Source organism: Coregonus lavaretus (assembly GCF_964263955.1).
Source record: "Coregonus lavaretus genome assembly, contig: HAP1_SCAFFOLD_4182, whole genome shotgun sequence".
Lineage (NCBI taxonomy): Eukaryota > Metazoa > Chordata > Actinopteri > Salmoniformes > Salmonidae > Coregonus > Coregonus lavaretus.
In genome coordinates, this window is record NW_028161628.1 from 1 (window position 1) to 17078 (window position 17078).

The 17078-nt window shown below is 45.2% G+C and overlaps 1 protein-coding gene across 1 annotated transcript; it reads left to right on the forward strand.

Moving 5' to 3' along the window:
* Positions 1–53: 53 nt before the first annotated feature.
* LOC311120312 (hepatic leukemia factor-like) lies at positions 54–4600 on the forward strand. Its single transcript, XM_084194935.1, has 3 exons — positions 54–220; positions 1161–1426; positions 3508–4600. Exons 1-3 carry the CDS (start codon positions 214–216, stop codon positions 3721–3723), a joined length of 489 nt encoding a protein of 162 aa, XP_084051061.1. The 5' UTR covers positions 54–213; the 3' UTR covers positions 3724–4600.
* The last annotated feature ends 12478 nt before the right edge of the window (positions 4601–17078 follow it).

Genomic DNA, 17078 nt, shown 5'->3' on the forward strand with positions numbered 1-17078 from the left:
AGAGAGAGAGAGAGAGAGAGAGAGAGAGAGAGAGAGAGAGAGAGCATAACATTGCATAAGACTAGCCTAGCATAAAGAAGCAGAGAGATTTACATTGCAGAGATAACACCACCATGTTGCCATACCAGTGTCTTTACACACTGAACAACATTGTGACATAACATTTCAGAATGACATGTTGTTGACAAAGACTGAGGGAAAGACTGCTGTGAAATGAAAGGTGAGGTGTATTGTTTGTGTGTGTGTGTCACAATCACTGGCCACTTTAATAATGTTTACATATCTTGCACTACTCATCTCATATGTATATACTGCATTCTATTCTATAATATTCTTCTGTATCTTAGTCCATGCCGCTCTGTCATTGCTTGTCCATATATGTATATATTCTTAAATCCCATTCCTTACTTTTTTGTGTGTATTGGGTATATGTTGTGAAATTGTGAGATATTACTGCACTGTCGGAGCTAGAAGCACAAGCATTTCGCTACACTCGCTATAACATCTGCTAAACACGTGTATGTGACAAATACAATTTGATTTGATTTGATTGTTATCTTGTGGTGGCTAAGGATAGCTGAAGTTTGTAGTGGCTGTTTAAAGAAAACTGAACCATGGATTACATAGATTACTTTCAGGGTGAGGAACCATCTAACATCAAGTTGTAAAATAGGGAACTACTACTTTAAAGATAATGCATATTCTACTGACTGAGGGTAATATAGTATGACATTGACCAAAGGTAAAAGAGGGGAGAGAGCAATGGCCATAAGAAAGCTTAGAGCTGCATGTAAAGGTTGTTTACACAGCAGCATTGTTCTTGGATCAGTTTCAACTGTTTGCCCAAAATGGTTGTTATTAGGATTGGGCTTTGGTGCCGGTTTATCCTGGATCAGCCAGCTAGCTGCCAGCTCAACCCCATGATGACTGACTGATGTAGTCTCTGCTTCCACCTGGTGGCCGACCAGTATCACTGCAGCCACCATGCAGCAGACTGCTTATAAACATGTAATGTGTGATGATGCCACTATAAACACAGAAATAACGAATCCGCTTTACCTTATTCTCAGCATGCTGGAGGCTTTGAGCCTTCACCGTGGCCACGGTGTGAAGCATGTGACCAATCACAAGTTTGTTTTTGTTGGCCTCTCTCCATATAGGTGGCCAGGTCATGCCTCCTGACCTCTCGCCCTCCTCCACCACCTCCTCCTCCTGTCTCCCCGGGCCGCCAGGAGGCCCACTGGTCACCAACGGCACCGCTGACGTCATGGTGAACTTTGACCCGGACCCGGCGGACGTGGCGCTGTCCAGCGTGCCGGGCCAGGAGGTCTTCGACCCCCGGAGGCACCGCTTCTCGGACGAGGAGCTCAAGCCACAGCCCATGATTAAGAAGGCCCGCAAGATGCTGGTGCCAGATGAGCAGAAGGTACTAAATTTCTTGCGATTCTTGGCTTTAAATGTAGAAGAAGCTTAAAGGTAAAGTTAGCAATATGATGTCATCATACGAAGCGGGGCAACTTCCTTCTTACTCAAGTGAATGACAATGGGGACATGCCTCAAGGGAGGGCACACATTGGGAAGGGGCAAAAGTGGCAAGTTTGAACTGGTATGTAGATGTGCATGCAATAACATGGTAAGAATGAGGTAGGAAACTTTCATATCGCTTTCTGTAGAGTAGCTAATTGTGACGGCATTGTTAGTAAGGCACAAACTTGTATAAAAACTTTATATACAGTGGGGAGAACAAGTATTTGATACACTGCCGATTTTGCAGGTTTTCCTACTTACAAAGCATGTAGAGGTCTGTAATTTTTATCATATGTACACTTCAACTGTGAGAGACGGAATCTAAAACAAAAATCCAGAAAATCACATTGTATGATTTTTAAGTAATTCATTTGCATTTTATTGCATGACATAAGTATTTGATACATCAGAAAAGCAGAACTTAATATTTGGTACAGAAACCTTTGTTTGCAATTACAGAGATCATACGTTTCCTGTAGGTCTTGACCAGGTTTGCACACACTGCAGCAGGGATTTTGGCCCACTCCTCCATACAGACCTTCTCCAGATCCTTCAGGTTTCGGGGCTGTCGCTGGGCAATACGGACTTTCAGCTCCCTCCAAAGATTTTCTATTGGGTTCAGGTCTGGAGACTAGCTAGGCCACTCCAGGACCTTGAGATGCTTCTTACGGAGCCACTCCTTAGTTGCCCTGGCTGTGTGTTTCGGGTCGTTGTCATGCTGGAAGACCCAGCCACGACCCATCTTCAATGCTCTTACTGAGGGAAGGAGGTTGTTGGCCAAGATCTCGCGATACATGGCCCCATCCATCCTCCCCTCAATACGGTGCAGTCGTCCTGTCCCCTTTGCAGAAAAGCATCCCCAAAGAATGATGTTTCCACCTCCATGCTTCACGGTTGGGATGGTGTTCTTGGGGTTGTACTCATCCTTCTTCTTCCTCCAAACACGGAGAGTGGAGTTTAGACCAAAAAGCTCTATTTTTGTCTCATCAGACCACATGACCTTCTCCCATTCCTCCTCTGGATCATCCAGATGGTCATTTGCAAATTTCAGACGGGCCTGGACATGCGCTGGCTTGAGCAGGGGGACCTTGCGTGCGCTGCAGGATTTTAATCCATGACGGCGTAGTGTGTTACTAATGGTTTTCTTTGAGACTGTGGTCCCAGCTCTCTTCAGGTCATTGACCAGGTCCTGCCTTGTAGTTCTGTGCTGATCCCTCACCTTCCTCATGATCATTGATGCCCCACGAGGTGAGATCTTGCATGGAGCCCCAGACCGAGGGTGATTGACCGTCATCTTGAACTTCTTCCATTTTCTAATAATTGCGCCAACAGTTGTTGCCTTCTCACCAAGCTGCTTGTCTATTGTCCTGTAGCCCATCCCAGCCTTGTGCAGGTCTACAATTGTATCCCTGATTTCCTTACACAGCTCTCTGGTCTTGGCCATTGTGGAGAGGTTGGAGTCTGTTTGATTGAGTGTGTGGACAGGTGTCTTTTATACAGGTAACGAATTCAAACAGGTGCAGTTAATACAGGTAATGAGTGGAGAACAGGAGGGCTTCTTAAAGAAAAACTAACATGTCTGTGAGAGCCGGAATTCTTACTGGTTGGTAGGTGATCAAATACTTATGTCATGCAATAAAATGCAAATTAATTACTTAAAAATCATACAATGTGATTTTCTGGATTTTTGTTTTAGATTCCGTCTCTCACAGTTGAAGTGTACCTATGATAAAAATTACAGATCTCTACATGCTTTGTAAGTAGGAAAACCTGCAAAATCGGCAGTGTATCAAATACTTGTTCTCCCCACTGTACATGCTTCAAGTGTGCAATTACAATCCTCAGTTGTGACACCTCTCCTTCTTCCCCCCTTGCCATCACAAAACGGACCCTTCCTGCCCCTCTCCTCTCCTCCTCTCTTCCCTCCTTTTCCCCCACACCCCCCCACAACATGCCTCTACTTTGCGGTGACTCCTGTAGGACGACAAGTACTGGAGCCGGCGCTACAAGAACAACGAGGCGGCCAAACGCTCACGTGACGCCCGGCGCCTCAAGGAGAACCAGATCACGGTGCGTGCTGCCTTCCTGGAGCGAGAGAACGCTGCTCTCAGACAGGAAGTGGCCGACATGCGCAAGGAGCTGGGCCGCTGCCGCAACATCCTCAACAAGTTTGAGAGCCGACACGGAGACTTGTGAGGAAGAAGAAGAAGAGGAGGGAGGAGAGGGTTAGAAGGCAACCTCAACATTAGCAGCACTTTAGTTGAGGCGGTGCGCGTACGGCCTACGTAGACATGACGTAAACATTGTATGACACCTGGCGTATGCATCCATGTTGTGAGTAGCCTACAGTGTTGTAGTGAGTGCAGCCTCCATTTTGTGTATCTGTGCTATGCTGGTTTCACTTCCTGTGTCTCTTTGACAGGTTGTGTCACCTGGACGTCGTGACATCATTCAGCGTTTATATCAGGTGCATTGCAGTGTTTTTGCGGGTAATGCGCAGGCCATACGCGCACCAATTCAGATGGGTGTGTTCAAATCATACAGACAACTAATGTTTTTAAGCTAAAGACAAGGAGACAAGCCAGGGGAGAATAGTGTAATTATTTCTATGACAAAACATGTATATTTTTGAACTGTACTGGGCAGGGAGGGAGGCATGGGCGAACTAGAAAACAGAGAATGAGCTATAACTAGAAGAGGAGGAGTAGGAGAGGTGGGCAGGAGAGAAGAAAGCAAAGAGATTTCAACATAGGAAAACTGTATATTTTTATATTTGCAAAGACAGACAGTTCAGAGGAGATTTTGGAAATAATATTTTGTATATTTTATATATGGGTGAGTTTAGTAGAGAGATAGGGGCTATATGAAGATGTTTTAACAATAGGGTAGATGGATAAATGATATATTTTGAACTTAGAAGCTGTTAAGATAGAGGGGTTAGAGGTCTGAGGTCGTAATAGAGAATGTATAATGGTTGTATCCAGGGATAACATGGCGGCGAGAGAGGAGATGTATCTTAGTTAAAGATTGTGGACATAAACAGATAGAAGATTAAATAATCATTGTATAGTTGTAATTTTGTTCTTGTGGGTTCGTTCAAGCACTTAAAGGGATTTTTTATTTTTTTTTACTTCCTATTCATCATCTCCAGCACCTCCCCAACATCAACAAATGTGAAAATGGTGCGTTTCTATGTTTTGTAGTAAAATAGATAGAGGAAGGTAAGTGTTTCCAATTAGATCATAAACCAGTTAGTGGACAATTAGTACATTTACATTTTACATTTTAGTCATTTAGCAGACGCTCTTATCCAGAGCGACTTACAGGAGCAATTAGGGTTAAGTGCCTTGCTCAAGGGCACATTTACGTCATTTAGCAGACGCTCTTATCCAGAGCGACTCACCAATTGGTGCGTTCACCCTATAGCCAGTGGGATAATCACTTTACATAATTATTATTATTATTATTTTTATTTTTTTGGGGGGGGGGGGGGGGGGGGTAGAAGGATTACTTTATCCTATCCCAGGTATTCCTTAAAGAGGTGGGGTTTCAAATGTCTCCGGAAGGTGGTGAGTGACTCCGCTGTCCTGGCGTCGTGAGGGAGCTTGTTCCACCATTGGGGTGCCAGAGCAGCGAACAGTTTTGACTGGGCTGAGCGGGAACTATGCTTCCGCAGAGGAAGGGGAGCCAGCAGGCCAGAGGTGGATGAACGCAATGCCCTCGTTTGGGTGTAGGGACTGATCAGAGCCCGAAGGTACAGAGGTGCCGTTCCCCTCACTGCTCCATAGGCAAGCACCATGGTCTTGTAGCGGATGCGAGCTTCAACTGGAAGCCAGTGGAGTGTGCGGAGGAGGGGGTTGACGTGAGAGAACTTGGGAAGGTTGAACACCAGACGGGCTGCGGCATTCTGGATGAGTTGTAGGGGTTTAATGGCACAGGCAGGGAGGCCAGCCAACAGCGAGTTGCAGTAGTCCAGACGGGAGATGACAAGTGCCTGGATTAGGACCTGTGCCGCTTCCTGTGTAAGGCAGGGTCGTACTCTCCGAATGTTGTAGAGCATGAACCTGCAGGAGCGGGTCACCGCCTTGATGTTGGCGGAGAACGACAGGGTGTTGTCCAGGGTCACGCCTAGGCTCTTCGCACTCTGGGAGGAGGACACAGCGGAGTTGTCAACCGTGATGGCGAGATCATGGAACGGGCAGTCCTTCCCCGGGAGGAAGAGCAGCTCCGTCTTGCCAGGGTTCAGCTTGAGGTGGTGATCCGTCATCCATACTGATATGTCTGCCAGACATGCAGAGATGCGATTCGCCACCTGGTTATCAGAAGGGGGAAAGGAGAAGATTAGTTGTGTATCGTCAGCGTAGCAATGATAGGAGAGGCCATGTGAGGATATGACAGAGCCAAGTGACTTGGTGTATAGGGAGAAAAGGAGAGGGCCTAGAACTGAGCCCTGGGGGACACCAGTGGTGAGAGCACGTGGTGCGGAGACAGCTTCTCGCCACGCCACTTGGTAGGAGCGACCGGTCAGGTAGGACGCAATCCAGGAGTGAGCCGCGCCGGAGATGCCCAGCTCGGAGAGGGTGGAGAGGAGGATCTGATGGTTCACAGTATCAAAGGCAGCAGACAGGTCTAGAAGGACAAGAGCAGAGGAGAGAGAGTTAGCTTTAGCAGTGCGGAGAGCCTCCGTGACACAGAGAAGAGCAGTCTCAGTTGAATGACCAGTCCTGAAACCTGACTGGTTTGGATCAAGAAGGGTCATTCTGAGAGAGATAGCAAGAGAGTTGGCTAAAGACGGCATGCTCAATAGTTTTGGAAAGAAAAGAAAGAAGGGATACTGGTCTGTAGTTGTTGACATCAGTGGGATCGAGTGTTGGTTTTTTGAGAAGGGGAGCAACTCTCGCTCTCTTGAAGACGGAAGGGACATGGCCAGCGGTCAAGGATGAGTTGATCAGCGAGGTGAGGTAGGGGAGAAGGTCACCGGAGATGGTCTGGAGAAGAGAGGAGGGGATGGGGTCAAGCGGGCAGGTTGTTGGGCGGCCTGCAGTCACAAGTCGCAGGATTTTATCTGGAGAGAGAGGGGAGAAAGAAGTCAAAGCATAGGGTAGGGCAGTGTGAGTAGGACCAGCAGTGTCATTAGACTTAACAAACGAGGATCGGATGTCGTCAACCTTCTTTTCAAAGTGGTTGACGAAGTCATCCACAGAGAGAGAGGAGGGGGGGGGGGGGGGGGGGGGGGGGGGATTCAGGAAAATGTGGCAAAGAGCTTCCTAGGGTTAGAGGCAGATGCTTGGAATTTAGAGTGGTACTAAGTGGCCTTAGCAGCAGAAACAGATGAAGAAAATGTAGAGAGGAGGGAGTGAAAAGATGCCAGGTCGGCAGGGAGTTTAGTTTTCTTCCATTTCCGCTCCGCTGCCCGGAGCTCTGTTCTGTGAGCTCGCAATGAGTCATCAAGCCACGGAGCTGGAGGGGAGGACCGAGCCGGCCGGGAGGATAGGGGACACAGAGAGTCAAAGGATGCAGAAAGGGAGGAGAGGAGGGTTGAGGAGGCAGAATCAGGAGATTGGAAGGAGAAGGATTGAGCAGAGGGAAGAGATGATAGGATGGAAGAGGAGAGAGTAGTGGGAGAGAGAGAGCGAAGGTTGCGGCGGCGCATTACCATCTGTGTAGGGGCAGAGTGAGTAGTGTGGGAGGAGAGCGAGAGAGAAAAGGAAACAAAGTAGTGGTCGGAGACATGGAGGGGAGTTGCAGTGAGATTAGTAGAAGAGCAGCATCTAGTAAAGATGAGGTCAAGCGTATTGCCTGCCTTGTGAGTAGGGGGGGACGGTGAGAGGGTGAGGTCAAAAGAGGAGAGGAGTGGAAAGAAGGAGGCAGAGAGAAATGAGTCAAATGTGGACATAGGGAGGTTGAAATCCCCCAAAACTGTGAGGGGTGAGCCATCCTCAGGAAAGGAACTTATCAAGGCGTCAAGCTCATTGATGAACTCTCCAAGGGAACCTGGAGGGCGATAGATGACAAGGATATTAAGCTTAAATGGGCTAGTGACTGTGACAGCATGGAATTCAAATGAGGAGATAGACAGATGGGTTAGGGGAAAAATTGAGAATGTCCACTTGGGAGAGATGAGGATTCCTGTGCCACCACCCCTCTGACCAGATGCTCTCGGGGTATGCGAGAACACATGGTCAGACGAGGAGAGAGCAGTAGGAGTAGCAGTGTTTTCAGTGGTAATCCATGTTTCCGTCAGCGCCAGGAAGTCGAGGGACTGGAGATTAGCATAGGCTGGGATGAAGTCAGCTTTGTTGGCAGCAATTGTAGGCAATTAGTAGGCAATGCCTACTCATAATTGGTTAAAATCACACGATGCACACCGATGATGTCATTGGAGGAAACACTTATCTTAGAAACACGCAATTTTCACATATGTTGATGTTGAGGTGGTGCTGGAGATTATGAATATGAAGTTGAAAAAATTTGAAATTGTCCTTTAAAGGGCAATTCCACCACTTTTCATCCTCATAATCATCATCTCCAACACCAAACCAGTGTCTACATATGTGAAAACAATGCGTTTCTATGATCTGTGGTTAAAAAGATAAGAAGAAAGGTGCAACAAGTTTCTAGCCCAAGTGAGGGTATTTTCTTGCTCCCCACGTCACCGCGAATCTCAGTGTTTGAAAATCACTGTTTTTAAAATGTTTAAACTTTTGATGATGTCATCGGGTAGAACTTTTTTAATGTATATATTTTTTCTACAAAACTTAGAAATGTGCTGTTTTCACATACGTTGACCCTGGTATTGTGCTGGAGATAACAAAAATGAATTTGAAAAGTGGTGGAGTTGCCCTTTAATTTTTTATTTATTTTTTATTCCTTTATTGAATAAAATGTTTTTAATTGTGTGTCTGGCAGTGAGGGAGAGAGAGAGAGAGCACGAGAGAGAGAAAATTAATTGAAATGCTACAGTCAGTGATCTCTCACGAGAACAGCTGCATCCACACAGATGTTTGTGAATAAATATTGCTCAAATGTGTTGCCAGGTATTCATGTAGATGGGTGAATATGTTTGGCTCAGACACAAACACAGACACACACACACCGCAAACAAACATGGCAAGCCACACAGTCTAATAAGCTGGATCAGTGACAACATATGCATTTTTACATTACACACACACACACACACACACACACACACTCTTATTTGTCGCTGAAAGCAAGCTGGACCTTGAAACACAGGGCCGGTGTACGATAGCGCACAAGCAGTCAAGGCAAATAACACTTCATCACTTTCTACAGCATATGCCAGGAATCTGTCTCTCTCCCTCTCCTGATCCATTTTGAAGTATGAAACTGGTTTAGAATTGATTGCCCAGGTTAAGTTGGCAGTGTTCAGCATGAACCTGAGCATGCTGACACTTAACACACCCCAAGTTTGATTATTATGATGATGATGATGATTATCATTTTTGGTGCTCATCCTGTTCCTCCATCTGAACATACACAACTCAACACAGTAACTGAACTGTCTATACCCTTTTATTTATTTTTATTTGTTCTTTATTTTGCGCATTGTATTGTAAGAGGAAGTCTTATATAGATTGACACACAAAAGAGTATGTCTATACCTCTCCTAAACAACTTTACCCAATGAAACAATGCACTTATGTACCATACACATGTACTATTAAATATTAAATACAAAAACTATTCTCTCACAAGATATGTGTGTATATGATATATGCTTGAACATGTGACTATAGATGTAATAATATACATAGCTTGAATATATAAATGTAGTATAAAATGATTGGAATCATTGTCAATTTCTCAGGCATTCTGGGGGATAAAAAATTATTACGATAAATCTTAACGTTGATTACAGAAGTTATGATTCTTTATTTTTTGTCCGGATACATTTCAGAGCTGGCCCATTTTGGCAGTACAATTAGGTAGAATTCGATGGAATTGTACTGCGTACTACCAACTCACCTTGGGAGGGAGATTCTAATAAAACCAGTTCTGGATTTTAAGGTCTTTGTTGATTTCAGACATAGCATTCAATGTTATTTTTTATTCTTCTTACTATTTCAGTTATGATTGCTAGTATTATCGTTGTTGTTGGTATTATTATTACTCTTATATTTATTTTCCTTGCTACAACTTTTAAGGGAGAATGTAGTTCTCATTTTATCTTCCTTGTATTTTTCAAGACCATCTTTACTCTACTTTATTTTCCATGAGCCTGTTCACTATTGGCACCATCCACTGAGACTGTACAAAGCTCCAGGTGCACTGTGGGGACTGTAGTCTTGTCCTTGTTTTGTAATTTAACAAAAGCTGAAACAACTACAAACTATGGATTTGAAACCCTGGAAGAATTTGAACTACATCTCCCAGCTTCTAACACCACCCATCTTTTGATGGACAAAGAAGCAACTTTTTGATACCTGGAACTTGTTTGCAGAAGCTTATAAACTTTTGACAGTGCTATTTTTCTATGTGTCTGTATATGCATACTGCAACTTTTTGTGGGCATTTGTAGCCCATCCTCACAGTGATGGTATGCTACTAAACGGCATTGCGGGTAATGTGCACAGCCTATTTTCCCTTCCCCATCTGGATTATAACCTACTCCCTGTTGTGACTGTTATAATTAAACTACAAGTCCCATGAGCACACCACTACCCAATTGCACCAGTAATGTCTACTGATCCTGCCTATAGGGATGCTGGGGAATGTGGTCTGGCTTTTCTGAAAACACCAATAAAGACTCATCCTTACTCACTGAGAAATCTTGTATGTTGTCATAATTTTATATCTTCTCTCTGGGTGAAACTGCAGTGAATCGAACTCACACAGCATCAGAAAGTACAACGGAGCGCCAATGGGAGGCACTAAGGCCATTTAACATGGTGCTATTCTCGAGACCATATTAGACATCATAAAATGGCGGCCCATTGCTCCCAGTGCCACCTGTAACCAGTGGGCTGGTTCAGCTGTTCATCAACATGGATTGCGTCAAGCAGATCCCCCGTAACTCCATCTGCCATCTGTCCAGTCAGTAGCAGCAGCAGCAGCATGGCACCGCCCAGGTGTTAAGTAACATGGGTTCAAATTATAGATCCACACGGACCACAGTATCCATTTCACCATGTAAAGTTTGATTGACTTTGATAGACTTTCGGGGCTCAACTTGATAAAAATATGTAAATCTCAATCTGATTTCCCAGGTGAAGTAAACGCAAAAAAATAAATAAGTAAATATTAGGTTGTACATAACCATTTTGTATGTTTGTAGTTTATTAAAGACTTTAGCGCAGGTTGATTTCACGTATGACAACAAAGAACCGTCCACAACTCCTGGATGACATTACATTACAATAATGTGATGGCAATGCAGACAATGTTTGAGTATGCTTTGGGGCTAGAAAAACAGTCTAGACTAAGTCATTGATCTTGATCTAGCAGAGCATGTGTTACAGTATTAGATGGTGCATTGCAGGAATACCAAAATATGAGGCTGTTCGATAGGAGCAAAGCCAAAGGCAAGTTTATCACTCTTCATCAGAGCAGTGATCACGAGCAGTGATTAAGTGGTGGACACACTGCAAAACGTTCAATTATGATGGCCTCATCGTGTCCTTCACAACACTGCTGGAGGACAAATGTGTTTCCTTCCATTAGAGGAGGGAGCCGACTTTGGTTGTGTCCCATATGGCACCCTATTCACTTTTTAGTGCACTACTTTTGACCAGGGCTCACTACTTTTGAGCAGACGCTCTTATCCAGGGCTCTGGTCAAAGGTAGGGGACTCTAAGGAGAATAGTGTGCCATTTAAGACGCATCCAGTGTTTTGACCACGGTATCAAGGCCTTGGCCTGCTACTGATTAAACCAGTATGGAGTGTTATTCTGATGTCATCACTGAGCTAGGGAAATACTGGAAGAAGAACAGTGCTGTGTGAAAGAAATAATAGAGGGTAGAGAACAGGAACATTATTTGAGGGAAATAATTGTACTTATTGTCTTACTGCAAGGAGGGATGAGTGGAAAGTGTGTGTGTGTGAGCCTTTGAGAAGACAATTAGTCTAATAGCTTACAAAGAGAGAATGCTCGTGTGGAAGTTGGTGTGCCTATGCAAGAGTTTGGGCCTGAGAGACAAAGAGTGCATGCTTGAGAGTGTGGCAGTGTAATGTCTCTACTTGTCTGAATGTCCGTCTCCGTGCTCTTCAAAGCCTCCCTCAGCTCCCTACAGAACTGGATGAGAGGTTCCCTTCATTACGGCTGTGTGATGTGCCATGCCTCAATGGATGTGCCATGCCACAATGTAAGGTCCCTCTCTCTTCTCTACCCTCCCACTTAGCAGACGCTCTTATCCAGAGCAACATACAGGTGCAATTAGGGTTAAGTGCCTTGCTCAAGAGACATATTTTCACCTAGCTGGCTCTGGGATTCAAACCAGTGACCTTTCAGTTACTGGCCCAACACACTTCACCACTTGGCTACCTTCCGCCCCCCGACTCTCTAGCTCTCTATGTACCCCCATCTCCTTACCCCTCCCTCCCTCTCACTTTCTCCTTCTCTCTTTTCTCCTCTCCTCAAAACCCCACAAACACCCCTCTGTCTCTCACTTTCTCCCTCTCTCCCCATCTTTTTCACTTTACCCCCTATCCTACTGGACACCCCCTGCCCCCCACTAACTCCTCACCCCCCCCCCTATCTCTTTCACCCCAAAGCTTTCTTTGATAACCATTTTGACAGCCAAGGAAGATGGACTGTACACTCCTTTCCTCCTCCCCTCCCTTCTTCTGACTTTTCCATCTCCCTGGCAACCAACCTGTTACACTATGCTATTGGGTGTGTGTTTGGGGGGGGGGGGGGGGGGTGCAAGCGCACAGCGCATGTAAACACCTCCCACCTCCTTTTCCACCTCCTTTTCCCACCTCCTCCTCCACTGTAGCTGAGCGTGCCGATGGCCCGAAGAGCAGTTCCGCGGCGGTGGCACAGGAGGTTGGCATATCTGACATGTCTGGAAAAACTGTCGCGATAACGAGCGAGCCAAATGTCACGAGCATACTGATTACTGAATCAGACGTCTAATTGTTTCGGGGAGGTATCGAATTCCGTGCGGAATCAGATTCGAAGGCCCTATCTAAATCCCACTGATGTATTCTATGACGTGTGCCTATTCTATCCTGGCTGTAATGTAATGTAGGCTGTAAGTGATCACCAGTGTGGTGGATATATATGGTGTAAGCCTGTCTGATGTGCAGGGTTGTCAAGATATATGACTCCTGACATTTATAGTTTAGGTTGCAATGCAGAGTTGACAGCAAAGTGAGCGATGAGTAATGAGGGGTAGGATATAGAAGACAATGGTGAATAACCAAGTAACACAAGGACAGGAAGGTCATACACTACTTATTAACTGTTATAAGTAGTTTATTAACCATTAGTGAACTGTTTGTAAATCATTGTGAATCCCTTTTTCCTTTAAGTATCAACATGAATAAATACGGCAGTATATTAAAAGGGCAACACACACCATAATCTCCATTGCCTGCAGTTACGGCAAATGTCTCCATTTGCTTTGGCGGTTGCGTTGCGATATCTAAGGAGATTTTTTTTTACTGACAACAACAGTGATGAAATAGGACTTGAATGTGTTCTCAAGTTCAACTTGACTTTACAGTTCAGTTTCAAGCTCAGGCACATCAATGCACTGGCGCGGAACACATCAATGTACAGTATCATTCCTCTATCGCTATATACAGGGCGCAACTTTCCCCCCACATTCTGAAATTGCATTTTTGTCTCCCCCCCAGTTTTATCATTGGAATGTGATATAAAACGAGGCAACTGTGTGCTTTAGGACCATGCGGACACCTCCGAGCGGTCGGGTAGGCTGTTTGGAGTGTTCAAATAATAATAATAATATTTTTTTTGTCCCCACCACTTCTTAAACCAAAGTTGCACACCTGGCTATATACAACAGAAAATAGTGGCACAATATAGAGGATGCTTCACATGTCGATGTACATACAGCGCATTCGGAAAGTATTCAGATCCCTTGACTTTTTCCGCATTTTGTTACGTTACAGCCTTATTCTAAATATATATATATATATATTTATTAATCTACACAATACCCCATAATGACAAAGCAAAAATAGGTTTTTAGAATTTTTTAGAAATGTATTACAAATAAAGAACTGAAATACCACATTTACATAAGTATTCAGACCCTTTACCCAGTACTTTGTTGAAGCACCTTTGGCAGCGATTAAAGCCTCAAGTCTTCTTGGTATGACGCTACAAGCTTGGCACTCCTGTATTTGTGGAGTTTCTCCCATTCTTCTCTGCAGATCCTCTCAAGCTCTGTCAGGTTGGATGGGGAGCGTTGCTGCACAGCTATTTTCAGGTCTCTCCAGAGATGTTAGATCGGGTTCAAGTCCGGGCTCTGGCTGTGCCACTCAAGGACATTCAGAGACTTGTCCCGAAGCCACTCCTGCGTTGTCTTGGCTGTGTGCTTAGGGTCGTTGTCCTGTTGGAAGGTGAACCTTTGCTCCAGTCTGAGGTCCTGAGCGCTCTGGAGCAGGTTTTCATCAAGGGTCTCTCTGTACTTTGCTCCGTTCATCTTTTCCCTCGATCCTGACTAGTCTCCCAGCCCCTGCCGCTGAAAAACATCCCCACAGCATGATGCTGCCAACCCCATGCTTCACCGTAGGGATGGTGCCAGGTTTCCTATAGACGTGACACTTGGCATTCAGGCCAAAGAGTTCAATTTTGGTTTCATCAGACCAGCGAATCTTGTTTCTCATCGTCTGAGAGTCCTTTAGATGATTTTTGGCAAACTCCAAGCGGGCTGTGATGTGCATTTTTACTGAGGAGTGGCTTCCGTCTGGCCACTCTACCATAAAGGCCTGATTGGTGGAGTGCTGCAGAGATGGTTGTCCTTCTGGAAGGTTCTCTCATCTCCACAGAGGAACTCTGGAGCTCTGTCAGAGTGACCATCGGGTTCTTGGTCAACTCCCTGACCAAGGCCCTTCTCCCCCTTCTCTCCCGATTGCTCAGTTTTGCTGGGCGGCCAGCTCTAGGAAGAGTCTTGGTGGTTCCAAACTTCTTCCATTTAGGAATGATGGAGGCCACTGTGTTCTTGGGGACCTTCAAATGCTGCAGAAATGTTTTGGTACCCTTCCCCAGATCTGTGCCTTGACGCAATCCTGTCTTCTCATGGCTTGGTTTTTGCTCTGACATGCACTGTCAACTGTGGGACCTTATATAGACAGATGTGTGCCTTTCCAAATCATGTCCAATCAATTGAATTTACCACAGGTGGACTCCAATCAAGTTGTAGAAATATCTCAAGAATGATCAATGGAAACAGGATGCACCTGAGCTCAATTTCGAGTCTCATAGCAAAGGGTCTGAATACTTATGTAAATAAGGCATTTCTGTTTTGTATTTTTAACACATTTGCAAAAAATTGTAAAAACCTGTTGTAATTTTGTCATTATCGGGTATTGTGTGTAGATCGATGAGGATTTTTTAAAATGTAATCCATTTTAGAATTAAAAAAAGTCAAGGGGGCTGAATACTTTGAGTGCACTGTAACAGCGCTCCATGTGACTAAAATCTATTGTCCTATTACAGCCTCTCAATGGGATGGTGGCAAACGAATGGAACGGCTTTAAATGGAAAGGGAAAGGAAAGGGGGATACCTGGTCAGTTGTACAACTGTACAGTATACATGTGGAGATTTGACAGTTATTCAGTGGTGTTGGGTGCGGAAGTGAAAACTGCAAGGCTTCACAGCAACCTCTCACTTCTACACCCCAAGCTCTCCTCTTCTCTCCTCTCTTCTCCCTCTCTTCTCTTCAGGTTTAATTTGACCTCTGCTTTCTGGCCCCAGAGTATTTTCCCTCTTCTTCACTCTCCTGCTCCATATTTCCCTGCACCTCTCCTCTCCTGGACTTCCTCTGCCAGTTCTGCTTTAAAGATGACAAAATCTTTTTTTCCTCAGCTCTGGATTGGATGTCGCTATGGAGACTGGTGCTGGAGTGCTGTGGGGAGGGCTAGTTCCCCTGCAGAGGGGAGTGATGTGAAGCTCTCTCATGTGTGAGAATGTGTGTGTAGTGTGTGTGTGTGTTTTACCGTGTGTGTGTGTGTGCATGCATGCTGTGTACAATATGTTTGTCCGAGAGGCATAGAGTGTGTGAGTGAAGTAGTGCCGGTAATGAGGCTGCTGCTTGTCAGCTGGTGTAGCTGCCTGTTCTGGAGGGCATTCTCCACACTTCTGGTTTTCCAGCAATGTGTGCCATCCGGTGTGTGTGTATTACAGTTTTATATCTGTTTTCAGCCCACTGTACACATGCCTTTTATTTTACTCTAATCTCTGCAGGTAGGCTACAGTGAAGTGAAGTGGCAGAGTGTGTGTGTGTGTCAATGTGTTTCTGCACTGTGTGGGTGGCAGCTGCAGTGAGGCGAAGCTTCTAGTGTGACTGCTCCTTTTCCACACTGGAGAGCAGCTCAGCTCATCTGGAGCCCTGGCTCCTTACTGCTGCAGGGGGAGTGCACCACAGCACCCTGGATTTGGCTCCTCTCCTGGAGCACGGCTCAAAGTCAACAGGCACAGGACTAGGGAGAGAGGGAGAGGGAGAGGGAGAGGGAGAGGGAGAGGGAGAGGGAGAGGGAGAGGGAGAGGGAGAGGGAGAGGGAGAGGGAGAAAGATAAAGATAAAGATAAAAATAAAGAGAGAGAGAGAGGCATATGGCCCAAATCTCTGTACAGTGGCCGGAGACCAGGGAGAGAGAGAGAGAGATAGAGAGAGAGGGAGGGAGAGAGAGCGATTTGGATAGGCCATGGTCCAAACCTCTCTGCAGTGACCAGAGAGCGAGGGGCAGAGGCCCCCTATTACTATACGTTGTGATGCAGATGCAGACACAGAATGATGTCCCAGGTCCCAGGACTCAGCCACTGAGGCCAGAACACAGATAACAATCGAGTAGAATGGGTACCCGAGCCAATACAAGTGTTCACTCTATAGAGCATGTTATGTGCTAGGGAAAACACATGTTTGGATGGTGACTTCGAATAGGTGAAATAAGGTCTTTGGCTGATGAATGTCCTAAAATGGACACCGTACATGTGATCACGTAGGGCCTATAACTTAAATCAATAGGGCATATTATATACAGTGAGGGAAAAAAGTATTTGATCCCCTGCTGATTTTGTACGTTTGCCCACTGACCAAGAAATGATCAGTCTATAATATTAATGGTAGGTTTATTTGAACAGTGAGAGACAGAATAACAACAAAAAAATCCAGAAAAACGCATGTCAAAAATGTTATAAATTGATCTGCATTTTAATGAGGGAAATAAGTATTTGACCCCCTCTCAATCAGAAAGATTTCTGGCTCCCAGGTGTCTTTTATACAGGTAACGAGTTGAGATTAGGAGCACACTCTTAAAGGGAGTGCTCCTAATCTCAGCTTGTTACCTGTATAAAAGACACCTGTCCACAGAAGCAATCAATCAATCAGATTCCAAA

Bases quoted from the DNA above. Each gene is read 5' to 3' on its own strand.
- LOC311120312 (XM_084194935.1), top strand. The intron at 1,427-3,507 runs GTACTAAATTTC...TGACTCCTGTAG, and splicing joins TGGTGCCAGATGAGCAGAAG to GACGACAAGTACTGGAGCCG.